Here is a 26,468-nt window from a genome sequence, read left to right on the forward strand (position 1 = left end):
GAGTTCAGAACACTGATTGGCTATTGCTTGCCTTTGATTGAGGCCTCATTCTTCTTGGTCCTCTTCTGCATGTGGCAGTTGGGTCTCCAATGTTGTATTAATATATTCCCTAATAGTGCAAAGATGATGGTATCAATTGGGGGATTTAAAACACCTTGCCATACAACAGTGAAACTCAAATTAATATTTCCGGAGTTGTAGATATGTCAGGTGGGGATGAGTTTGTTTACTGTAGAAGTAAAGAAAGGGAGGGAATTTTGGGAAGGAGCTAGCGCCTTCCTTCATTCCCAAACGCTTTAGAATTAAGCAAGACTTTTTTTACTCTAAGCACTACAAGAGTGGAGGGGGAGGAGGGGCACTAAATAGAATGCAGTTAATTAAATAAAAGGGTCAAATAACTATTAGCTGAATAAGTTTGTAAAATAATTCTATTTCATTTCTCTCACAGCACGATAAAGAGCAGCAGGCTCTGTGCCAAAAGAAATGTGGCCTGCGCTAAAAATGGATCGCAGAGCATGCAGTGCTGTGTCACTGAGGCTAAGCTCTAGCAGAGCACACAAAGTGGCTGAGCAGCTGTCTGTCAAAAGCCCATGTATGCTAAATTGCTAAATGGGGATTTTAACATGTTCAATGCACGACATGCAGAGTTACGGTAATTAAGGGTTTAAAGGAGTGAAGCATGGACAGCATGACTGGAAAATGTTTTTATATGTAAATGTCCATGAGTAGCAAAATGATGATAAAGAGGAGCTACAGTGTATTATTGCATAGGCTAGCAGTATGTTAAGTAGTATGTCCTAAACGGCAACCCGGCCATGAAGGAAGGAAGACTGCAGCATTCCTTGTAGGGATGAAGGACCATTTTTGATGAAGCCATGCCAGTATCGTCAAGAAGCAAATAAGCTCTGGCCTCAGTCTGCAGGAGCTTGGAGCGGTTAAAGGACAGGATATACCGTTCAGTGAGCAGAGTTCTTTGCTCCATCCTCATTTCTGTACAGATTAAACTTGTTATCCTTGCAAGATAAGACTCTTGGTCTTAATTCCCTATAGGGGTGCATTTACTCTGGTGTAAGCGTGATTAGGGGTACCCGTATAATTAAGGGGTACCCCTGTAAATTGGGCTACATTTCACCATTGATGAATGTTCTAGCCATAGCCTAAAACTTTCTATTGTCATTACTCGTTAGTAATCCAAGGATAAACGTTCAATCAGCACTAATCATAGAGAACTTCTGATTGACAAGCCAATTCTTATACTTTGTGGAGTGATGGGCGAGCAGGGCCTTTTTCTCATGCACAGTATGTGTGTTGGTTCTCTTAATAGTAGCACATTGCTTACAGTGAGCTTTTTTAGCCTGATGGATGACAATGTCAAAGTTGTTAACATGGTTGAACGAAGAGGCAGGTATTCCAAATTCAGCAAATCAGCAGAGACATAACGTGAGAAACATGCAAACTTTGTCTAGACAACCATTCAGATAGGAGATCACAGTTAACAAAATCACCAAATCATTAATATAATGTTGGCATGAAGGGAGATGGGACGGGTGGCACCAGGAGCTGAAGTGATGTTTAATGCACCAGAAGAAACAGCAGTAGTTATTTGATAAGTGCCCCTGATGTTGGTCAGTACATAGATCATGACATTAGTACAGCTAAGAACAGATGCAGGTTGTGGAGGTGGTAAAGTAGATGGCATATCCTGGAAGGGGCGGGCCCATTTATCCATCGGGCCCTGTAGTAGCACTTGTCTTGAGGTACCATCACCCTGATTTTTTTACCACACATGTATAACGTAAAGAAGGCGAGGACATCTTGTGTCAAGCAGAATTGGTGACTAAACTGTTGGAAGAAGCCACCCGCTTATCAATCATGGACAGTTCATTGCATAATGCCTCGATGGCATCTTCCATGGCCGCAGCAATATTCAAAGAACCTTCTGATAGGTTGCAATTCACTGAGATATCTTCATCTGTAATAAGTATAGATTTGTAGGTCTGAGGTAGGCCCTTGGGTTCAGTAGTTTGTGTGCTGGATCTCCCCATGGCAGCTTTTGGTGCTTTGCAATGTTGGCTGCTGTCCAAAATGACATCCACAATCATTGCTAGAATGGCTTTTTGCTCAAGTTGCTCAGTCGCAATATTGGAGCAAAGCATAAGCAAAGCCTCAATTTTGGCAAGGATAGCATGAACAGATGATAGGGCACTCTCAATATCAATAGTATCAAAGGGTTCAACAGAAACCAGTGCTGCCTCTTCACCACGGTCCTCAAATGAACTCTCAGAAGCGGATACTAGTGTTTCAAGGTCAGGGCTTGCTGAGAGATTAGCAGCTTGTGTGTTCACACTTGTGTTACAGCCTATGTCCGGACCCATAGAGTTTTTTTACATGCTTACATTAAGTAAGGCGTCATTACTGTCCATCGAGGTGGAGCTGTGCAAAAAGCTATTTTCCGAGTTGCCCAAGACATCCCCGGAGTAGAATGCTCAGGGATGGTATCAGGGACATGTATGTCGGGGACACGTGCGGGATGTGCAATAAGAGCAATCATTTTTTTGTTTCTTTGTAGAAATCCTGTCAGTTTTCCTCTATTGGAACGAGGCATGCAATTAGCCCAGTCTAGGGATTTGGCAGGACTCTGTGCTTTTCCCAGTGGTTTTTATTTCGCTGCAGGGACTGTTTTTTCAGCAGTACCATGAGCAAACAAAATATTATAATGGATTCTTCGTATATCGTCACTTGACACTCCAATTAGTCTGTCCAGATGAGGGCCGAAGGGGGGCAGAGTAACGAATAAGCTGTAGGCGCTCACCAAGTAAAATCAATATCACAGCCAAGCCCTCCCACTTGCAGACGCTGCATTGCTCAATCCATGACAAATATACACAGAGACTGTGCAGAAGGTACAAAAAGGCTGCGGTAGCACTTGGTTTTACTCGCGTCTAGCTACAATGTGGAGAGCAGTTAAAAACAGCAAAATCGTGGCGTCTTCACCAAGCAGCAGAGAGCATGAGGAGGCAAATGTACAGGGCAGGGGTGGGGGGGAGCACACATCCACAGGTCGCAGAAGGCAAACTCTGTGGCAGGCTATGGGGGCCTCCACCCCAACCCCAGGCAAACGCCACCAAACGCTTTCAACACTTTCCATGTTCCATGCCAACTTTTGAAAAATCTTCACAAAGTTGCCCCCCCTCACATGTTGGACCCCTCAGTTTCTTTAATAGCACTTAGTGGTGTCTAAAAGCGTTTGTTGTAGGGAGAATAAGAAAAGAAAGTTCAAGGCATAAAACGCTCTCCCTTTTCTCCCACATTCTTTCTCTCTGGTCTCTCTAGGATGGATAGGTTTACCGGTTGAGGACGAATATAAAATGAATTGGAGAAGGGATATCTGGAAGTATGCCAGGTACACACCCAGTCTTTCTTTGGGAAGATGGAACTTCTGGAAAACTTTCTGCCAAGGATGCAGAATGGACAAGCTGAAACATTTTCAGGTCTAGGTCCAAGTGCTAAAACTCCACTGACTGAGGGCTGTGGTTGGGTTTTGTACCCTAGTTATGCGAGGATGACAAAGGGAACATATCTCTGCTTTGCCGCATAATTGTCTCTGTGACACCCTGGGAAACACAGGTCAGGCTCTGGCGTGGTTAACCTCCTTCCTCTCAGACCGCCCATCCCAGGTGGAAATTTGAGTCTTTCACTAGACCATCACTCTCTCAGTTCCCCAGGGATCTAACCTATTCAACATCAACATCTATATGGCTGCTCTGGCACGGGTGATTGCCACCTTCACCTCTAACTTCCAGTTCTATGTGGATGACGTGCAACTATCTTTAAGGCTACCCTCTCTGCGCCTCCTCGCTCAAATCCGAATGTCTGCTATTCAGTCATGGTGTGCTGCAAATGACCCCTGCATCAACGCCACTAAGACTGAGATCATTCGCATTGGGACCCCTGCTCCCGCTTTCCCACTTCACTCTGGCCGGCCTCCCTTGGCCTTGCACCTGCCCCCACCTGCGAAGCAAGAAACCTTAGGGCCATCTTTGATTCCACTCGCCTTCTCCTCTCACATTTCAGACATCTCTAAAAAGTCTATCAGCTACACCTCCTCAGAAGTACTCTACCCTTTCTCACTTTCCCCCAGAGGATCACTGTCTCCAGAGCCCTGGTTCTCTACAGGCTGGACTATTGAAACAGCCTCTTCCTCAACCTCCCTTCTTCCCTGCGCCCTCTGCAACTCATCCAGAACAAAACCGAAAGACATTCTTGGCCTCAAGCCCAGGGACCGCATCTCTCAGGCGCTGAAATCCCTCCACTGGCTCCCCGTGGCTGCAAGGATCAAAATTCAAGACCCTTTGCATTGTTCACAAGGCTTTCTGGCGCCTGGGACCCACCTACCTTCAACGCTGCCTACTTAAATACGGTCCCTCACGAGCCCTCCGCTCATCTACCTCAAACCTTCTGCGATTGAGCGGGTTCTCCAAGCAGAAATTTGGTGGGAGATAACTTATCCTCAGCAGGTGCCTCCCTCTGGAATAGCCTCCCTGCCGCCCTACGTCTTGAGTCGGGTCTCCTGAAATTCCGGAAACTCCTCAACACCTTCCTCTTCTCCTCTTCCCTCTCTCTCCAGCTACCCTGCTAACCTAGTTCTCTGTCCTTTCCCTCACTCCCTCCCTCCGATTCCTTACAGTATGCTGACTGGCTGCCTGGTGTACCCCAGTCTCACTGGTCCCTGGCACCCCCGCCAGTCCTCTCTCTCTCACTTGCCTCAGGGTCATACACCCCACCCACACTCAATGCACTAAGAAATTAACCCAAGACTGTGGCTCTGTCTGCACTCACCCCAGTCTCAACCGACCGGGTGAACTTGATCCTCCCCTCCCTCTGACCCTCTGTGCACTTGCACGATCCTTATGCACCACACCTGAAGATCATCTGTTTTTCCCCTGTCTTCACCCCTAATTGTACTGGTAAAATTGCAGAATCGCTGTCAGGCCTATTTGCTATATCCCATACTGTTAAATGTATTTCATGCACTTACTCTGCCTGTGCAGACCATTATCACCTCAGATTTTCAAGGGCTCTGAGCGACTGTTGTTCCCCTCTGACCCCTGTGTTCCTTCCCTCTTTCCCTCCTTCCTTCCTTGAGCGCTTTGAAACACTTGCCTTTGTATAGGCGCTATATAAATGTACAATACCATACCATAGGACCTGAGCTGTGAGAACCTGTTGGTGCATATCAGCAAACAAATTCAATATTTCCAAGTTTAACCTGAAGGGACCTAAAGGGTGAACCTTGCAACATGTAGAATTCAGGAACATATGCTCTGTAACCAACCATTAACCAAATATGACATATGTAAGTTGATTAGAAAACACTGTACTGAAATGGCATGCTTGAAAAATTTATCAGGGTGGAGAAACTCCAGCACCACACCATTCAACCGTTATCTATCTACATTCTCAGAAGAGCGAGCATGAGTTCCAGACAAGTACATTGTTTTATAAACAGAAGGCTGAAATGACATGCCTCTGGAGCACTTACTCAGAGAAGTGGGTCTAAGCATTGACAGAATAGATACACAATGCACACTACTCACCCAGGGTCCATCCCCTGCATGACTATCTCATCTTGCTTGCATTCCACCATGTCAGTAGTAAACATTGCATGAAAGTAGGGAATAGAGGCAGCTAGCACAATGCGATGGGCGCTGAATTTGTGATCTCCGACCTGTAAAAGAGAAAACACACAAAAGGAACATTTTAATGTAGCAGGTTTAGTTGAAGAATATCTCTGAGATAAAATCAACTGGACACCCCGCCTTCTGTTCGAACCCATAACCTGTGGATTTTCCCCAGGGATCAAGCCTCTCCCAATCCTCTTCAACATCTTTATTGCCCCTTTGAATAAGATCATAAATTATAGACTCACCCGTTACAACTATGCAGATGATATGCAGATGAGACAATCATATACAAAATGGCAGACAAAAATTCCAGCACCACCCTCAGAAACTGCCTCAGGGGAATGGATGATGGTCAACGACCTAAAACTCAACCCAACATAACAAAAGTCAAAGTTTCACCTCACGCCGCACCTGAAGCACCTCTACAATGGCCACTGGAAACAGGAAAATGTCCTTAAACTTGATCAAGGACCTAGGCATATTAATGTGCAACAACAGGCAAAAACAAATACATCTACCATCTCCACTCTGACAGATTCTGCCCTACTCCTCCTTCACAAACCGACCCGCAGCCATTGCCACCTGGATTCCTTCAAGAATAGACTTCACAAACCGCATTTATCTAGTCATGCCGGACTACCTCACAAAAAATCTTCACAGATCCAAAACACTGCAGCTAGACTACTACTCAGACTCAACAGAGAGGGGCACATAACACCGACTCTCGGAGCACTCCGACTACCAATGATAAAATGTTAGCGTTCAAGTCCTTCAGCATCACCCACAGAGCACTTCAAGGTCAAGGAGCAAAATTATGTTGAAAGAAATCTGCAGCCTACAGTGCCACCTAAAATTAAGGAAATATCCAAAATCCTAATGCTTCTCAGACACCTACAGACCTCAAGCAGCAGAAATTGCACTACTCAATAGTTTCACTTTCGGTGGCAAACAGCATAATACTTGGTATCGACTGTCAGCCTAGAACTAAATGTACAGCACACAGGAAACTAGAACTACTAGAAGACATCACATCAATGCACTACCAAAACCCTAAGACAACACCTGGTCCTGTCTTGCAGAATATCCCAAGCTCAATACAACATCTGTCTGCAACCATGGAGAGATGTGGTCCCTGGGCTAAACACAACCAGCAGCAAAGTCAATCTTTTGAAAGCTTTACGGAATTCCCAAGTTCACTCTAAAAATGTAGACTAAACCCCACCTTTCTCAAAACAAAAAACACAAAGCAGCCAGTTGCACACAGCTTTAAAAACAAAAACTCTGCAAACCTGCACCTCTAACTACAACAGACATGCTCAGCTCCTGGCCAACAAAGGGCCACACTAAGAAGCACAATGCCGCCCCTCTGTACACTAAGCCCTGAATGCCTCCTACATTTCACACCCAGCAAGCCTACGCACATGTAGAGCTCAGCATGCTTCCAATCTGCAACCTTAACACAAAGCACTGCAATCGTTCCCTTCTCCTCCCAAATAACCAAATCCACACACACACTTCCAGTCCCGCAAGAGCGATTTGAGACCCTACAAATGGCAGTGGTGTACAGTACAAATAACAATCTCATGCGGGAATAACAATTACAAGTCAGGCTACTTGTAAATCGTAGCTCTGTAGCATCCAATCCTGCCCCACCCTCAGACACAACCCCAACCTTACTGGCACACCCCAAACCTCAATCAACAGTCTCATGTGCACATCACTGCACTCTATTCAACCACCAAACCACTCATTGCAACATCCACCCTCTCCAACCAACACAAAATTCCCCACTTTCCAAACTGGAATGAGAACACCCTCTGGTCAGTCCGCAATGGCCAGTTTACACAAAACCATACATGCAATCCTCCGTAAACCCTACAAAAGCACATTCTCCTATCTGCATGGAAACAGCACCACCTTACATCTGGTCCACGTCCCTTCACCACATCCTTCGGCCACAGATACATGAGAGGAGAGAAAATAAAGTGAGCAGAGAGGAAAGGAGTGAGAGGAAACAAGTGAGAGACAAGGACGGAGTCCTTAAGAGGATGGGAGGGAGAGGAAAATCAGTCTAGTGGATAAGGTGTACAGTTTGAACTGGAAGCTAATCGCAGTTTTGCCACTCGAAATTGGTCAAATCACCATGCTGCTCTTTTTAATAAATTAACAAATGCTAGAAAATAACTACTGATGCACAGCAGGTTATTAAACCAAAAAGACGGAATATGGCAAAGAACAGCATGTACTGGCTAAATAAAACTTTTTAATTTTTAATTTTTTTTATTTACTTGATTAAATCACATTAGCGATTTTTACAAGAAGTTGCGTTAAAATTCCTTTGCTGTCTCAGAACAGCGAGAAGAGTGTAGCAAGTTAAAAGTTTTAAGTTCCGCATTGGCGGAATTGGTCTTGTAGTCAAACTTCAGACTGGGTCTCACTCCTTTCAATTTTTTCAAAGGCGGTTTAGAGGATTTTTGTTGTCGCTATGACCCATGAAGTCTTTTCACCGTTAATAAGGCGCAGCCACCATGTGGCTCCACGCTTTCAAAAACAAGCATAGGCACAGCCAACAGTTTTGACTTGTGTACAAGTATTAGGCATTTGTCAGGCACTGATAATAGCTGCTCTGGTAATTTGATGTAGGTGAGTGTTGCACTACTTCAATGTTCAAACACAGCCTAATTCTGTTGGATATTGTTGCTTTTTAAATTTGGGGTTCAAACCCACTGAAAAACAGGCCTCTGTGATAAAGCACTGTGTAATCAAAGAGAAAAGGACCTTAGCCGTGAGGCCAGCAGTGTGGGCTACACAGCCTAAAACCACAATCAAGTGGTGTAGATAAATAATTCTAGGTATTTCAATGTGAATATCTTTTTCAAAGACCTTTATTATTTCTACACATTCTTTAAGGGATACATTACTCACCGTAATCGTATTTCTGATGCTTGTATCTGCTTAGATTCACATGCTGTGCATAGGCCGATATCTAGTGGAAGCTGCGGAGTATTAGTTTGTTTTTCGAAAAAAATCGAAAATGGGCGTCGAAACAGGGCGTGCCAGTAATACTATCCCTAGTGTGACGTCCACTGTACCCATGATCCCTCACGTGTGTAGGACCCTCAGATTGTATTTTTTCTGACATGAGGTAGCATGAGGAGAAACGCGAGTACAGATGATCCAAGCAGATAGAAAGAAAGGTAAGGCTACTAGCATCCATGCGCCTTCTCTCAGAGGGGAGGAAGGGTGGGTCGCATGTGAATCTAAGCAGATACAAGCATCAGAAATACGATTACGGTGAGTAATGTACCCCTTCTGAGGCTTGTGGAATCTGCTTAGATCACACGCTGTGCATAGATTAGCGAGCAGTACCTGAAGAAGGAGGTGGGATGTGAGAAGGGTCATGAGCAAATAAATGTCTTAGAACTTTCTTGGAATGGGCGTCAATGCAGTAGTGCTGAGTAAAAGTGTGAATAGAGCTCCAAGAAGCTGCTTTGCAAATGGTGTCAAGGGGGACATTTGCAATGAAAGCCAGAGTGGCCCCAATGCCTCTTGTAGAGTGGGCTCTTGGTGTGAAAGGCAGAGTTTTTTCAGAAAGGGAGCAACACAGCTGGATACAGTTAATAATCCACTGAGATATGGCACCTTTAGAGACGCGATCCCCCTCTCTGCCTGTAGCTACGGAGACAAACAGTTGGTCTGTTTTCCTTAGCGGTCTGGTCTTGTTTACATAGTAGAGGACCGCCCTACGCACATCTAGGGTGTGTAGTTTCACCTCAGCCGAGTTCTGTGGGTCTTGGAAGAAAGCCGGAAGCTCGATGGACTGGTTCACGTGGAATTTAGAAACAAACTTAAGTGAGAACCTAGGGTGTGTGCGTAAAACCAGTTTATCTTTATGGACATTAAAGAAGGGATCTTGCACTGACATGAATTTCAGTGACCATTCTTATAGATGTAATTGCTACTAAGAAGGCCGTCTTATAAGTCAGGTGTAAGAGACTGCTTTTATGCATGGGCTCGAATGAGGGGCCCATGAGTTTAGATAGCACCACGTTAAGGTCCCATCCTGGTGGTGGGTTTGAAATAGGAGGGTGAAGTCTCTTTACTCCTTCCATGAAGGCTTTAACTACTGGTACTTTCCACCACGACACCTTGTTATGGGAAGTGGTGTATGCCGACAGAGCTGCCAGGTGTACTTTCAGTAAGTTAAAACAGTAAGTTAAAAACCAGTCCTGCATCCAGCAGGTGGAGCATGTATGTAACAATAGTGGAAGGAGTGCAATCAACTGGGTTGATTTGTTTATTCTGGCACCAGATAACAAATCTCTTCCATTTGTCAAAGTAGCAGTGCCTCGTGTTTGGCTTCCTAGATTCTTTTAGGATGTCCATACACATCTGTGGTAAATTGAGATGTCCGAACTCTATGACCTCAGGAGCCATGCTGCCAGGTTCATTGAGTTGGGTTGAGGATGCACTGTTTGACCTTGGTGCTGGGACAGTAGGTTGTACCAGGCCGGAAGTTTGATGGGTTCGCACACCGCTAATCTGCGTAAAGTTGGGAACCACGGTTGTCTCGCCCGTATGGGAGCAACCAGGACGAGCGTCATCGATTCTCTGTTCATCTTGTTGACCACCTTCCTGATGAGAGGAGTTGGTGGAAAAGCGTACGCAAACATTCCTGACCAGTTCATCCACAGGGCGTTCCCCTGGGAGTCTGGTTGGGGGAACCTGGATGCAAATCCTGGGCATCGTCTGTTTTCGCTTGTGGCGAATAGGTCTATAGTGGGGAAACCCCACTGAGAGAAGATATCTTCTACGACTTCTCTGTGTAGACACCATTCGTGTTCCTCTGGGAGGGGGTCTCTGCTCAGAGCATCCGCTAGAGAATTGAGATCCCCTGGAACATTTTGAGATGACAGGAAGATGTTCCGTCTGAGTGCCCATCTCCAAATTTTCTGGGCAAGCTTGGACAGATTTGGCGAACGAGTCCCTCCTTGCTTGTTCAGGAAAAACATGGCTGTAGTGCTGTTCGTCGGGATTTGCACTGACAGATTTAGCAGGTAGGGCTCGAACGCTTGAAGCGCTCTGAATACTGCCAGAAGCTCTAGCAGGTTGATGTGATTCTTGGCCACTGAGTGAGACCAGAGGCCCTGAGCTGTGTGGTGGAGATGGTGAGCTCCCTACCCTGCCAGGCATGTATCGGTTGTGACTACCGCCTGTATCTCGGGATCGTAAAAGGGTTTCCCCTTGGACAGATTTTCTCTTGTCCACCAGTGAAGGCTTTGTACAAGTGTTGGCGAAACGAACACTAGATCGTCCCACTGACCACTTGCCTGAGACCACTGTTTCGCCAACCATTCCTGCATGGGACGCATGCGCAGGCACGTGTGTGGGACCAGGTAAATACATGACGTCATCATGCCCAGCAAACGCATTGCTTTGCGTACCGTTATCTGCCGACCGGACTGATATTGAGTCCAGGTAAGGGTACACCGGGATTGCCTCCCTGCGTAGGTGTGCTGCCGCCACAGTCAGTACCTTGGTGAATACCCTTGGAGCCAAAGCTATCCCGAGGGGCAGTACCTTGAACTGGTAGTGCCGACTGTCCACCTTGAAGCGCAAGTACTTTCTGTGCGCGGGGAACATGGAAATATGAAAATAGGCATCTTTCATGTCCAATGTTGCCATGTAATCCCCTTTTTTAGGAGGGGAATTACCTCTTGGAGAGTAGTCATGCGAAATTTTTGGGGCTTGACATCTGTCTGATGTGATCCCTTCCCAAGCTTGGGTGAAGTTGGAAATGCGTCCCCCTACTGGGGTTGCGTGAGAAGGGACCCTGAACGGAGCCTCACTGTTTTGGTGGAGGCGTGTCACTGCCTCTACCTTTACCACGTCCTCTTTTAGTACCCCTGCCATTACCCTGGGTAGACTGCTGGTTGTTATTGTTCCATGGTGTACCCTGCCCCTGGGAATAGTTAGATCCTCTCTGAGAATTTTGTCCGCGTGGGCGACGAAAATTGCCATTCCCTCTTTGATTAGGGGGTTTATTGGTTAGTTGGCCTAGGGATTGCGTGTCTCATACTCATCCTTGGCATTTTTCAGCGTGTCCTCGACCGCCTTACCAAACAGATCCGGCTCCACCAGTTTATCTAACAATGATGCTGGGGTTTCAGCCTTGAATCCAGACTGCCGTAATCAAGCGTGTCTCTTGATAACAGTCCCTTCTGCTATCAATCTGCCTGCGTTATCCGCGGCATCAAAGGTTGCTTTTAAAATGCAACCGGACACGGCTCTTCCCTCCGCGGAAACTCGTGCCAACTGGCTCTAAGTTTTCTGGGGCGGAGTCTACGAGTGCCGCAACTTCTTCCCACTGGTGCAGTTGTAACTGGCCAACAGGGTGGTGGAGTTGGCAATCCTTGCCTGGTAGGCGGAAGTGGAGGCTACCTTCCTGCCCAACCCATATGGTTTCTTGCTCTCCTTGTTGGGAGGAGCTTCGGACGATGACAAGGGTGTTCCCACCCTCTTATGGGTGTTTGTAACTACCAGGGAGTCCAGCTTCAGATGCCCCCTTATGTATAGTGGGTCTGATAGGGCTGCCCTGAAAAATTTCTCAATCCTTGGGTTCACTGCCCTCGTGAGGTTGGGATTTATAAGTGAAGGGCCTATTCTTCTCTGAATAGACTTAATGATAGGGATGGCCTGCGCAACAGGTCTCCTTTCTCCTACTAACTCCTCAGCGAAGTCTCTCTCTTCCTGAGCACCCTGGGTGTCAATGTGGAAGTGTTCTGCGGCTCGGCTGTCTGTTTATGTGAAGTGGAAATTTGAGGTGTGTAAGGAGGCAGAGACTGCTTCCTTTGTTGTTTTCCCCCCTCCCCGTGGGCGGAAGAGTGTTTTCCCTGCCTTTTCGCCCCTTCGGAGCCTTCCGACGCCTGACGTCGAGGTTCGGGGCTAGTGTCCCTATCTTTAGAACGTGGAGGTAGGGACTCGGGAGCCGCCGTTACGCGGTCTGCGGGCGCCAACTCCTGAGTGCGATCTGGGGATGGAAGTCGGCTTCGTCTTCTGACGATCGAACTTCTGTTACCTTGGGGAGAGAGGAACTCTTGGCAACAGTGGATGATTGCCTGGAGTCATGCAGCGATCTAGATCGAGAACGCCCAGAGGACACCGATTCGGACCGTTCTCTATGTGCCTCTTTCCGAGAACTCGACGTGCTCGTCGAGTCTCGGTTGGACTTCATGTGCTTTGTGGAAGTGCTGTGGGTAGCTCTTGTGTCGCCGGGGGTCTTCCCCATAGCCGCCCTGCCGGACGACCTTCCGAGGTCGGGGACTTGCGCTCGGCTGTCTCTTGACGCCACGTTGCCCTCGCCGTCAGAAAGCACAGCATCGCTGCCATCGCTGAAGGCGCCCTCCGCTGCCATGGCCTCCTGACGCCTGGCGTGGTGGGCCCAACGCTTGATCGAACGGTCCTTAAGTGTTTTCGGTTTAAACCTACTACATGCTCTGCAGTTCGCCTCGGGGTGGTCCCTCAGCAAGCAGAGATTGCACGTGGCGTGTCTGTCAACCCAAGGGTACTTGCGATTGCACTTGGGGCAGAATTGGAAAGGGGTACCCTCCATACGCACCTTGTGGCAGCGCGCTGTTAAGTGTAGGAATATATAAGAATGTACCTATATACCAAAAGAGTGTAGAGTATGTCCATCCCCCACTCTCCCTACTTGCAGGGCCGAGGCCAGAGGCCTTCCGCGGCCCAAATCCGTCATGCAGCTGTCGACGTTCGATTTCTTCTCCAGGCCGGCGTCGAGTGTTTGGGTGGAGAATGGGAAAATAACACGATATTTTGCAAGAGTATGGCTAAGGCCAGGGAACTCCGCGAAATGCTTCCGACCAGTATGGCGGAAAAAACAATGTGAGGGTCCTAGACGCGTGAGGGATCATGGGTACAGTGGCGGTCACACTAGGGATAGTATTACTGCCACGCCCTGTGTCGACGCCCATTTTCGAGTTTCAAAAAACAAACTAATATTCCGCAGCTTCCACTAGATGTCGGCCTATGCACAGCATGTGATCTAAGCAGATTCCACAAGCCTCAGAAATATAGTTATTTTCAATTAGCATTAATTGTTGCTTCTTGTGGCAGATATGTCACATTATAGGCCTATGCATTTCGGGCAATCATGCCCTTCTTCAGAGCCTGTGATCATATATATGTGGGTAGCGCTACTGTTGTAATGTACATTGAGTTCTGCTGACGGTTAATGCTGCATGACTCTTAAATTGTCAGCGTCTGAATCTACTCGAGGAGTCCTTGGATCATGCTGCTGCTGGACGCCGTCAGGCGCGTGCACTGAATAGCCCTTGCTTTGTTGTTTCAGGTTGCCTTTGGTACTCACACCATTTTGCACCACCTACCATCAATGGGCAGATAATACAATTACCTATAAGTGCAACTATTGCATTAGAATGCAGTAAGGGAGAAATGGCACCGAAGCTCAAATTATTGGCATTGCCAATGCTTGTTTTGTTCTCCAAATAAAACCGTTTTGTTCCACATTTGCAATACACTCGTCTCCCTGAATGCCAGACATGGTTTGAGGCAAATGGCTAGGGATTCTTTAATGTTTTTTAAAGAACATGTTCCTGAATTCTGTGCTTCCCAGCTGTCACAGTCAGTGCATCCACCCTTCTGTTCTGAGTGTGAACGTAGTCAGGGGTGCCGAGTACGGGGGGGGGGGCTGTGGGCCCACCCCCCCCCCCGCGAGCCGGAGAGAAGAGTCGCAGTATGGATGCCCTTTGTTCCATCCATACTGTGTCTCTCTCTGGCGGCCCGGGTAAACGCCGGGGAAAAACTATGTTTAGAAATTGTGGGACAGATGCAAAGCAAGAGGCTCTTGCTTTGCATCTGTCCCTCCATTTCTAAAAATCGTTTTGGGTTGGGTGCATTTGTACATCTGTGCTCCCCTCTTGGCAAGAGGGGTGAATAGATGTAGAGGTACACCCAACCCAGAAGGATTTTTAGAAATGGAGGTACAGATGCGTGTACTACCCAGAGGTTTCTAAGAGCCTGTCGGATAGCAGAATCAGCAGGGTCTTAAAACCTGCTCACTCCTTCCGGAGGGGCCATGGGGCAAAATGAGCCTGATCCCACATACAGGGGGTTGTTACCCCTTTATCTCTCGTGAATCAAAGAATGAGCTCTCTCAGACACAAGTTATCACCCCTGCACACACATTGAATGAATATGGTATCGATCTATAGATCGAGAAAACTGGAGTGACAATTCAGAGTGTTTTAACAGAAATATAATTGTCTTCCCAGATGGGAGACTGACTCCATTAATATACATGGGTCACTGAGATGACCAAGAGTGAAACTATACATTCAGTTGTGAGGTTACCAGCAACGGTTGATACTATGCTCCAAGGAGTGTGGTGCCCACTCAATATATCACACCGTTTATAGGTGCGAGACCATCCTGAATGCTTTCCCAAAGAGCCTTGGCCAGAGTTTCACACTGAAGAAGTGAGCATGTGATCCAGGGTCTGCAGCCCACACACACGCAGGGGATTCCCATGCTCCCACTTGCGAGATTTGCACCAAATTAGTGAGATTGTGCTCCAAGGTAGGAGGCAACCGCAGTCTTTGCTCTGACGTTTGACACACTCACAGGATGGGATTGCATTTCGTTCTCCCATCCTAGTTGTGTTGCTCTGCCTTTTGAGGGCTGCTACAACCTGGATGATTATAGAGGGGTGGAGTAGGGGCAGTGATGGCCTACTGGAATGCAACTCGAAGGCTTAAATCTCCTTCTTACTTGACTTTAGTATATGCAGTACATGCTAGCCAATGTTTCCACTGTTCTGCCCAGTGTGCGCCTCCCACCCCCCCCCAGAAGTCGGCTCCCCTGATTGCAGTTGCCACCGTGTGATATGTACAATGAATTTGAAGTTCTTTATAAAAGGGAAAAATATACATCCATGATCCAAATCATAGCTACAATGGGTGCAGGAGGGGCTGAGGGGGGCGGGGGGGAGAGAGTGTTACTCTGCTCTGCAGTCTACATGCAGCAATCAAATGCCAGCCACCTGGACGTCCGCTTCCCTCCCCCACCCCATCACAATATCTTCAGACATTTAGAGATTCCTATATTTAGCTCATGTTAAAGTTGACTAATTTCCCGCTTTCTTTCCTCAAAACGCTCTTCCCCAACTTCCAATGGAAGTGCCTTAAATCGACCCGCTCTCCAGCGAGACATGTTAAGGCCAACACCTACAGCTTGCCCCCATCATAATGTGCACAAGATGGATGCATGCACTGGCTAACCACAACACTGACAGCGACTTCCAGCACACTAAACCGTGCTCCGGGCTCACGGTGCACATCAATACACTGCCCATTCAGCTTCCCCCAACACGGGCCTTTGAGTCGCTGCCCCACACGCTTCATTGCTCTTATACATGAGCATCACCTCCCCGACGTTGCCCACGCAGGGCAAAGAGTCTGTGGTTGCTCAATATCTTGGAGGAGATGTGACTGTCTGGCAAGGAGGCACATTTACATATACATGATGGCATTCTGCAGATCATTTTCCTGTTATCACACAATGTGTAATGCAGTGGATTTTTTTTGCACTTTTCTCTCGCCTTGCCTAAAGGCGCTTTGGCATTCCTCAATGGGAAAGATCAAAGTACCCCTTTAACAGCCAACTCTATCTTGAAAGCAGGCAACATTTCTCATCGAATTGCCGTGCCAGCCTTACCTGGGCATGTCAAGCTCAGGAAGACAATCCTCTAAACAAAAGACAGAAAGGCGGGTGCCACTGGCATAACAAAAGGCACCTCTTCCCAATTTAGGCATTGCTCACATAGAGCAATATGCCAACACTTACCTAAAGGCCGGTCTCGCATGTGCAAGGCGGGGAGGGGTGAGGGGCAGATATGACGTACAGTAAAACCAAGAGTGGCCAGGTATTACAAACCCGCATTTAAAAGATACATGTATGCACAAGAGCAGTGAGACGGCCTGCTGGTACGTCATTCGGTTATTCCCATGCATTACTCAAGTGGAGCAAACTTTCACTTTGTTTAACTAACATTGCAAATAGGTGCCGTCGGGACCCATTTGTAACCAGTACAACAAAGTGAAAGTCGGCTGCTTCAGGAAAGCCATACCATCGCCGACATTAAATCTGTTTGACTAACCTTGCAAATTGGTGCCGGCAGAGGGTCAACATTAATCTGCCGCACATATTTCTAACGTTAGTAAAAAGAAATGTAATGTCGGTGGCGGCGGCTTAAAGTCACCAACCAAAATTAACAAATGCAAAAAAAAAAAAAAAACGGTTTGAGCCATGACTTAGCATAAACAAAATGGCTTACTTCGATGAACACACACACACACACACTGCATATCCAATCACATCACTAACTGCACAGCCAATCAGGTCCTTCTTACATTAAAAACACTAGACCAATCCATCACAAGTCACTAGATGTACATGTCACAGACATTTTAAAGCCAAACAAAACTATTACAGTACCTTGTTTATTTTTAATAGACAATACTGTAAAATGTATAACAACTTGAATGCTGCACTAAATATATTTTAAACCATCAATCAAGTCAAATAACTTGTAAATAACATTAACAGATGACGGCCGCCATTTTGGGACTAAAAAATAGAGGACAAATTCACCACACATTAGAAATTGAGCCAAAGAGTGCAAAAGGCAGCGTGGTTGGTGGAAATGGGAGGCAAATCCTATAGATTTCACTTAGCAATGGGCATTAAAAGGGTGGGACACATAGCCAAACTACATATATCCATCCTCATGCCAACCTGCATTGAAAAGCATTACAAACCTGCACCAAAGCACCCATTTCAAGCTTTCATGTTAAAGGTTGAATTTTAAGCACAATAGTTTCGGCTTTATAGATAGCGCGATGGGAATTCCAATCCCAGATTCCTCACAAATTGAGCAAACATAGGCACATCACTTTAGCACCTTGTATCCAGTTTCGTTATCTACTAAAGCTCGGAATGACTACAAATAAACTTGCATAATAGGCTACATTAAACCTAAAAAAGATTGTAGAACAGTTGGAATTGTCAATGAAGTAGCCAAGCAACAAAGTTGTTAACTTTGGAACCAGAAGGAACACGTTTTAATCACAGCTACCTCAGCTGATCAAAATTGTCTGATCGTGGGTAAAGCGCTTTATCTCACTATTCTTCCCTAATCTGTAAACTTTGTAAATGCTTTGAAACAAACTGAGTACCAGTTAACTGATCAAGGTATCCGTATGAAAATAACTGGTGAAGAGATGTGCAGTTTTGTGGCAAAAATAAAGACTTTGTAATCCTAAAATCTGGACTAGAATCATCACTTCAATGTAGCAAACAGTACCCTATATGTTGCTGCTTGCAACTATTGTGGACTGCTTTGCAATCCTATGATTTACAAATCTGGCTATGGCTATTATAAAGTGATGCCTTCCGCTTTGGTAGTTGGAGCATTTACGCATACTACCAACACCCATTTATTAACATGACTTGTCAGCTTTCCAATAATTTTTTAAACAGATATATTGGCCCATCATCGCGTCAAGGATCATTTAACGCAACTCAGAGATTTCAAAAAGAAAAAGTATCATTTTAACCCCCACCCTTCTTCAAAGAACATTGGGGGGGGGTCAAGGATTGTGTGCAGTCAAGTTCGCAACTCATTGGTTTTGGTGAAATAATGCCAGTGATTTTACGTGTTCCCACTTGTCCAAAATAGTTTGCTCAATGTCAGATGTCCTCTTGGCTTAGGTGTTCTTAATTCACAATCATAGGTAAGCTTAGAAACAAACTGCCACCAACATGAAGTGCTTCGCAAAATTATTAAGACTGGCAGGATAGAAGATAGAGGAGATGTGTTAAGTGACATGCTGCTGACTTTCGAACTGAAATATATGGATCCCAATGTCTGCTTCAACTTAACAACATGATCTTGTACAAATCCCTTAGTGCCTGTGCCAGGTTGCTCCATTTCCCTATGGAAAGTTGTGTTTCTTCAATCCACTTTAAAGGAGGGACTGTGCCTTCCCCATATTTCAAAGTTGTCCCTTTGTATCTGTCACACTAGAAGAGAGCATAGTCATTGAACTGGTGCTAGCTAGGCAACTTGATATTTGATTAAATAGCTATAATGTGCGATTTTTCCAGAGGTCGTCTGCTTCGAAATATGTCCCGATTTGCGATATTTCCCCATTAACTAGGTTCCCTGGTTAGTGTTAGGAAAGATTTCTTAATTGTGGGTAATTTTCCTTCCATGTGGCAACCCCTAAACTTTTTGCTGTTGTTTTCACCATGATCTAGACTTTGCCAGAGAAGTACAGCCTTCTGCCGCATTCCTCTGGGCTTTCGCTCCATTCTTACGGGGAAACTGACATGCCCTTAAGACAGTCAGTACCGGGAAACGCTTTTTTCCGTAATTTCTTTATCATGTTGCGGCTTTCGTGCAACATGACACAAGAGGGCACTGTAAGCTAAGTTACTGCTCTCTTGGGTCTCTAGCCTTCTACAGGCCCTAGACACTCTTTTTGGATTGTAACTGATCGGTGCAAGTGAATCACGGACGGGAATGGTGGCAGCGATAGTTTGTGTTTTGAGCTCCTTTTGGCGTTTTAAGCGCGTTTCTCGCGCTTAGCCCAAAATGGTGGTCTGGCTCCCAAAATGGCCAGACCACGAGGCTCCTTTGTCCTGTCCGCTGACTGTCTTGCTCCCTTCATCTTCCCCAGGTCAAGCCGACCCGGGGCCTTCCTTATCTGGGCATGTACTTTCCCGCGAAACACGGATGCTTTCGCGGGCTTCTACAGGCCTTGTGTGTGCCTCCAGGATGTGGACTGGGATGTCTGGTCCCAATACACATCCTGGGTGCCAGAGAGTCTAGGGTGGTGTGAATGCCTGGGACCACCGTGGTCCGCGATAGGTCCACGTATGGTGTGAGTGTTGATGAGCGGATCTCCCATTGGGTCCCCTCCGTTTTGGCGCGAAGGGAACCGTGGATAAGAGGGGGCTGGTAACGCCACTACCAGGTCGATCTCCTGCGTTCTCACGAACAAAGGAATACAGGAGCCAAGTATCCTGCGACCACGAGGCTGAACCGAGGAATCGCTGGTGACCCGCTGAAGGACTGCTCCTCTGCACTGCTGTCGCTTTGTGAAACCCTTTCTACCTCTGATCGAACCAGAAGGCCTGTACTGGTACTTCGACCCTTGGAATAGCGGGGACAGCTATTCTCGGCATCTTCACCATCTCCTGCACGTAAGCCTTCGGAAGTGTCTCTGGGCCATCCAGCAGACTGACCAGCCTACCCAGGAGTCCTGCTCTGTAACCGCCGCCAGGTTGTGTTGTATTTCTAGTCCTTGTCACTCTCACACGATTCGTACACTTGGCGTTCCCAGGTCTGAAGTGAGTAGTGTACATTTGGCTGAGATACACACGGCCGCTCCGTTGCCCTGCTGTGGTAACAAACTGTGCGGTTTCACTTCGTTTGGGACATCTTTACCTCAACTCTGCTGCTGCAGAATCTACACGACGACGAGACGTCCCCTGCTCTCCTGAACCTGCCAGCACTGAAAATGACGCAGAGAAGCCTGGGTCTGCTTGCATCGGGGACCGGTGAGTAGCAAAGCTAGGAACTGGTCGCCCTCTTGCAAGAGCCCATAGCTTTTTCCCGCTGTGTCAAAACAGCACGTCTTTCCGTACTCGCGCTCTGCTTCTGCCCACAGTGGAGGCTGCGCTTGAGTCGCGGAACTCTGTTCTTTTTGTGCACCAAACTGAACTGCCTGATTCCCTCGAAGAGACTCCCCTTTTTGCCCGTTGGCACCAGCGTGTGCAGGTACTTTTGAGCACAAGGCTCCACTCTTCGTAGGGCTTGGACTTCCTTTTAGTTAGGTGCCTCTGAAGGCGGACTGGGTCTAATCATTATTTCGCACTGCCTGTTTTCCTCCCCTTCTAGGTGGACTACACATTTCGTGCATCTAACACTTTAGACTCGTTTGTATTTGTATATATATTGTATTGATTTGGTATGTGTTGGTTTACTAGAGTTTTATTGTGATTTCTCGCTACGGTCATTATTGCAAAGGCCTTGGAATAAATGTGTATATATTTTTAATATAACACCTGTTTGGAGTAGTTTGTAAGTGTCCTTGCTTTGTGTGCTCATTGCAGGCTTTCAGTCACCCTCACCCCTCTTGAGACCTAGTCTTGACCGCCGCGATCGCTACCCTGATTGGTCTGGCTTGTCCAGAGGTGACCCTGTTCCAAGTAATTAGGTTGGCCTTCTGAACTTCTGCGCCGCCAGGATAGAGTTCAGAAATCCGTCTTAACAGTTAGGGCATATTTTGCACAATTATTTCCACTGCACTCCAGTTTCACAATTACAGTAACCTTACGCGTAGACCTTCCCAGAAATCTTCCAGAGTTCACACAATTTCAGTACAGTGCACTGTAAAATACCATTTCTGCCCCAACTATGACAGAATAAGCTACCATTGTGGTATCCATGTTTGTCCAGCTCAAATAAAAAAAATAATAAACACATATCCCAACACCCCACTGAACATGGTGTGGGGGGGATAATGCTCAGCCAACGCTCACTGCCATGTTTAACAAGTGCTGTATTGCCATTGATGCCCCATGTTCTAATGTGCATGTCCTAACCTTGAAGGCTTTACCGCCTAGCACCCAGCAGTGCTTGCTCGCCTCGGACGGGTTACCCTTTTGTCATATAGAAGCGTGTTTTAGAATGCAGCTTTCCTAAGCAAGACGGCTTTAGCAGACGGGAGCTGTCCTATAGTAAGCGGGCTTGCATGCCCTGAGCCGTGTGGGAACAGTAGATGTAGCTTGCAAAGCAGAACTAGAAATGTATCAGTTTGCCTTCCATCCCGATGAGGTCTTCCTGAGCGTGAAAACGCAGCCTCTGCCTAAGACTTGTATGCTAAGACACTGTTCATTCACCTGAATGGTTACTTGACGACATCGTGCCATATGTTAAAACTCCCTCTCCATTGAAATGCATTTGTGCTCTCCTGTATAAAGCGCAGTGTCTGGAGGGGAGGCGGGCTGCTGAGCATAGTTGAGTCGTTGGGTTGCTCTTGTCTTGTGTGTGCTGGTTTTGCCGATTGCCATTAAAAGTCGCTCACTAATTCAATGGAAGAGTTTGTGGAAATTTGTCAATGGCACTAGTTATACACATTTCAAGTTGCAAGCTAAAAAGCCAGGCATAAATGTCACTTGCCCTGTGGCATGAATTTCAGTTCGCCACAAGCAAATGGCACATTTTTTACCAGCATCATTTTTCACTTGTCTGCAGTGAGTGCAAATCCTGAGACCTGATAATGAACAAGTCTTCTCAAAAGACTTAGAGTCCACCCCAACAAGTCTTTCAAAATACCCAGGTAAAATGGATTATGAACAGTTTCCCATAAATAAATGTGCTGGAACGAGGGTACCGACAAAACGTTTAAATGAATCTTAGGTATGAATTACTAGTTGAAAAGAAATATTGATTACATAAAGATTAGTTTCAGAGTTGAAATCTATTTTATAGTACAGCGCATAGCAAAGCCCATTAGTTATCGGAATGACTATTCCCTAAAAAAATAAAACTTGCCAACATTCAAGTCCCACCTTCAGAAAATAGGGAGTAAAACAATCACTTCCAAATGAGATGTGGAGCCATGATTAAACAAATCCATGGGCAACACGCAAAGACAGTGCAATTACTGAAAAGAATGCAGTTACATGGGCCCACTATTGATCAAAGTACAGTTTGGCAGTGCCATTAATGTCCGACTGAAGTTACACTGGACCAGCAATGACAAATCAGTAAAACGTGAGAAATCAAAAAAATTCAACATTACAACTAACATCGGATTTAACATAAGTCGAAAGTAAACACAAACACGTAGTCCTTCAAAATGTGATGTGAACACAGCACAAACTTATTTCTCCCCTCCCCTTCCATGCCTCAGAACCTCGCAATGTCACTATTTGCTAAAGGTTTTAGTTGTAACCTATAGCCATCTTGCAGAAGAACCACTAGATAAGGGTTGTTAAGTGCTAGCTGGTGCTTTGAGTATTTCCGTGTGTTTAGCTTGGATTTAACTGTTTTTTAGCTTGTTAAGTGCCTTTAGGATGGATAACCTATGAGAGTTTGCAATCCGTTTTTTGGCCTGGTTGGTGGTTTCAGATTGATTTTTCTGCATTCTTTCTACATTTTGCTATCCGTCTTTTTAGCTGACCTGCAAGTAGGATTCCCTGGCTTTGTGTCATTGTCCAATGTTTCTGGCTTTCTTCCCCACCCACTCCCACCCAGTCCTTGGCAATTGGCTAAGGCAGTCCAGAGTCTAAGCCTTCCCCCCCCCCGCTGCCCCCTCCCGATCAGCCTTCTCAGAATGCTTTCCTTCGGCCTTCTCCCATCCACATTGATCCATTCCTCATCGACCCTAACCCCAACAGCCCATTCAGTTCTCATTGGCCGTGTCCCATCACATGACTGGAACATCTGCATTTCATAGGCCCTCGCAGGACAGCCTTGCCCGAGCAGCCGGCGAAGGACCCAGGGCAAATGGCAGCTCCCATCCCAGTTTGTCCCTGTTCGCCAAAGGACGCCTGACAAAGCACCCTACAGCAACAACTAACGTAAGGTGGTACGGGCGGTGAGCGCAGCCATTACAGTGCTCAATTAAAACCCTATTCCTTCACTGCTACCATCAAACCAGAACATTGTTTAGATTACCTGCTACTCCCCTAGATAGCCGATTGATGTATATTTGGGCCAGGAAATGTGTTACAATAGACAGAATTATGAATTACAGAAGTAACGTGCCCCGGTCGCAAAGCGGAGGGACAGCAGGACCCTGGTGAACGGCGAACTGCTGGGACGAGCAACAGAGCAGAGGGGAAGAACGGACTGGTGGCAATAGAGTAAAAGAGTTATGGCCAGATGAGGAACGGGGAAGCAGAGACCTGCAGCACCACTGCAGCACTTGTTCCAGACCTCCTGCCCCCCCCCACCGCGATTGGAAGGGTGAAATGGAACAGAGCACCTATAGGGAGCCACAATGCTGCAGGAGTGAAGGACAGAGATACACACGGCGGCACATTGATGCAGAAGAAGCAGCGGAACACCGAGCAGACGGTGAGATTTCCCCCACCCCCATCTGCAATAGTGAGAACCAAGGAGCTCCCCACCTCCCAAACAGTTAAGAGACTGAGGGCTCCGGGAGGCAGAGACTGGACACGATATAGGTGGGGAGCTGAGACTGCAGTTCCAAGCCCTGCCAAGACAGACCCAGGTGGTGCCGAGATGATAACACAGAGCCCAGGGGCCCAGATAGCAGCGTAGATCCTTCCTTATGCACAGCAGCGACTGGCAAAGAGGTGGTGGTAAGGAGCACGACAGGGCCCTAGGGGTGGAAAATCTCAGACTCCCCCCACTGAAGAGCCCAACTGAGGAGCTGGGAGATCTCCCCCAACTACACCCCGGAGGGGAGAGTGCAGAATGTAGAGGGTGTTTGCGCACAGAGCTCTAGGAGTGTCTATTGAAATTGGATCAATATCAAGCCAAACTCAGGTGGTAGATACAAGACAAGTGGGGGACAGAATCTGAAAGCCCCAGCGGAGGAGGATACCCTTCCCCCCCTCCCCCTTGCAGGAGATGGGAACACTGAGTGAACAAGAAAGCGTGCTCAGGACTGAGCAGCCTGATAGCAGCAGCAATGGTGAAGGGCCAGCAGAAGATGGACAAGTACACAGACCCAAAAAACAAACCCAGAAATGAGGAGCCAGGCCAGTAAACGGAGGGTGCTGGTGGAGGAGGCCCTGGAATGGTGACCCTGAATGCCCTGATGCAAGAGATTCAGGCCACAAGAACCTGCTTTGAGGGGAGCATTAAGGAAGTAGGGATAGATTTATCTCTAGTGAGAGCGGACCACTGGAAGGTGTGCAAGAGGGTCACGGAAGTGGAGCAGAGAGTAAGCACCGTGGAGGACGATCTCCCACTCCTCAAGAATCAGGTGGCGGTTTTGGTGGGGGCGATCATGACATTGTAATCCAGGGATGAGGACGCAGAGGGACAATTCCAACGGTGCACCATCCGGCTGGTGGGTGTCCCAGTGGGAGAGGAGGGACCCAGTACGGAACTCTTTGTGGAACACCTGCTCTTGGATACTCTGGGAGCGAAGGGAATGTCGAAACGTTTCACGGTGGAACACGCACAGAGTGCCGGGCAGAGCCCCACCACCCGGAGGACTACCGAGAGTCATAGTGGTGAAAATCCTAAACTTCAGCGACGCCATCCTGCAGGAATCCCGAAGTGTAGGCTACTATGAAGTGGGGAACACAAAGTTACGTATCTTCCCGGATTTCACATTGGAGGTGCAAAGTCAACGTAAGACTTATGATGCAGTGAGGTGACACCACTGGGAACGTAATATATGTTTTTCACAGCCAAATTGAAGTAGATCATGGGTGGGAAGTCATGGTTTTTTGCAGCACCGCAGGAGATGTGGACTTGGCTTGGTACTCCGTCGCAAGGGTCGATTTTTCAGGAGGAGGGGAGGAAGGAGACAGCGGTCAAGGGGCTGAGATGGGAGAAGGAAGGGTCAGGGATTGTGAATGTTAAGAGGAGACCTATAAAGAGGTATGACACCATCTTAAGAATAAGGGTGGGAAAGCGGGATATGCTTTCATTTGACAGGTGGGACGGAGGCTACAGGGGGAACCCCCGAGACCAGCTGCAATTCATCCACTGGGGGAAGAGAAGGGTGGGGGGACAAAAATATAAAGGTAATGAGTTCGGATGAAAGGGGGCACGGACCTTGGTTGGGAAGGTCCAGGGATTAGGGGCGTGGGGAGGAGTTGGGAGGGTATTTGTGGGGGAAGATGAGGGGCTAGACAGGAGTTTAACAAAGGCGGAAAGGGGAGTGGGTAGGAACAAGGGGGAAAAAGAGGCTTGGGGAAGTTGGGGGTGCTAACATGTTGGGCACGGTTGCCTAGTTGGTTGAAGTTTGAAGAAAGGTTGGTAGAATGGATTGGAGCAACATATACAGGACAGGGACTTGTCGATGCGGTGGGAAATGAATGAAGAGGTAGAGGCAATTTTATCTGAAACAGGGGGCGAGAATCGGGACCTGGAATGTTCGCGGTCTAGGTAAAAAGTTGAAATGTCAACGGGTAGGGGGTTTTCTGAAATGTCAAGGGATACAGCTGGCCCCGATACAAGAAACCCATATGGTACGCAAAGATTTGGAATCAAGAGATGATGGGGAGCAACAGTAGTTGGTACATCTTATTCCAAATACGTGAGAGAGGTGTTGATTTGGGTAGCAGCGGTGGTGCACCCACAGATAGGCAGGGTGATAACTGATTAGGTCGGGAGAACGGTAGCACTTCAGGGTGTGCTGGAAGGCAGAAACGTGTGTGGTCAATTCTTATGCTCCTAATGTGGATGAGAAGGATTACTTTCCATCGGCGATGCACTTGGTGGGAGGGTATAGTGAGGGATTGTTTATATTGGGAGGGGATTTTAATTGCCTTCTACAACCTAACTTGGACAGTACATGGAGCTTAGGTTTACTGAAACAACATAACACCGTTGTCACTGTGGAAGATAGTTCGGGATTGCGACCTGGTGGAGTTGTGGAGGGCATCTCATGGGCAGGATCATGGTTACTCCCATTTCTCCAAGGAGCATGGAACGTACTCGCGACTGGATTACTTGTTCGTCGGGGC

At 47.1% G+C, this 26,468-nt stretch overlaps 1 protein-coding gene across 3 annotated transcripts in view; it reads right to left on the reverse strand.

Moving 5' to 3' along the window:
* The window catches only part of KLHL18 (kelch like family member 18), a 590,797-nt gene that overhangs the window by 432,499 nt on the left and 131,830 nt on the right, over positions 1-26,468 (reverse strand). For all 3 annotated transcript variants that reach the window (XM_069645788.1, XM_069645787.1, XM_069645786.1), the window contains exon 2: positions 5,598-5,728. In XM_069645788.1, coding sequence (XP_069501889.1) covers positions 5,598-5,728 — 131 coding nt within the window. The remainder of the gene's footprint in view (positions 1-5,597; positions 5,729-26,468) is intronic.

The sequence above is a fragment of the Ambystoma mexicanum genome, chromosome 2p, assembly GCF_040938575.1.
Source record: "Ambystoma mexicanum isolate Mex_15411 chromosome 2p, UKY_AmexF1_1, whole genome shotgun sequence".
In the NCBI taxonomy this organism is placed as follows: Eukaryota; Metazoa; Chordata; class Amphibia; order Caudata; family Ambystomatidae; genus Ambystoma; species Ambystoma mexicanum.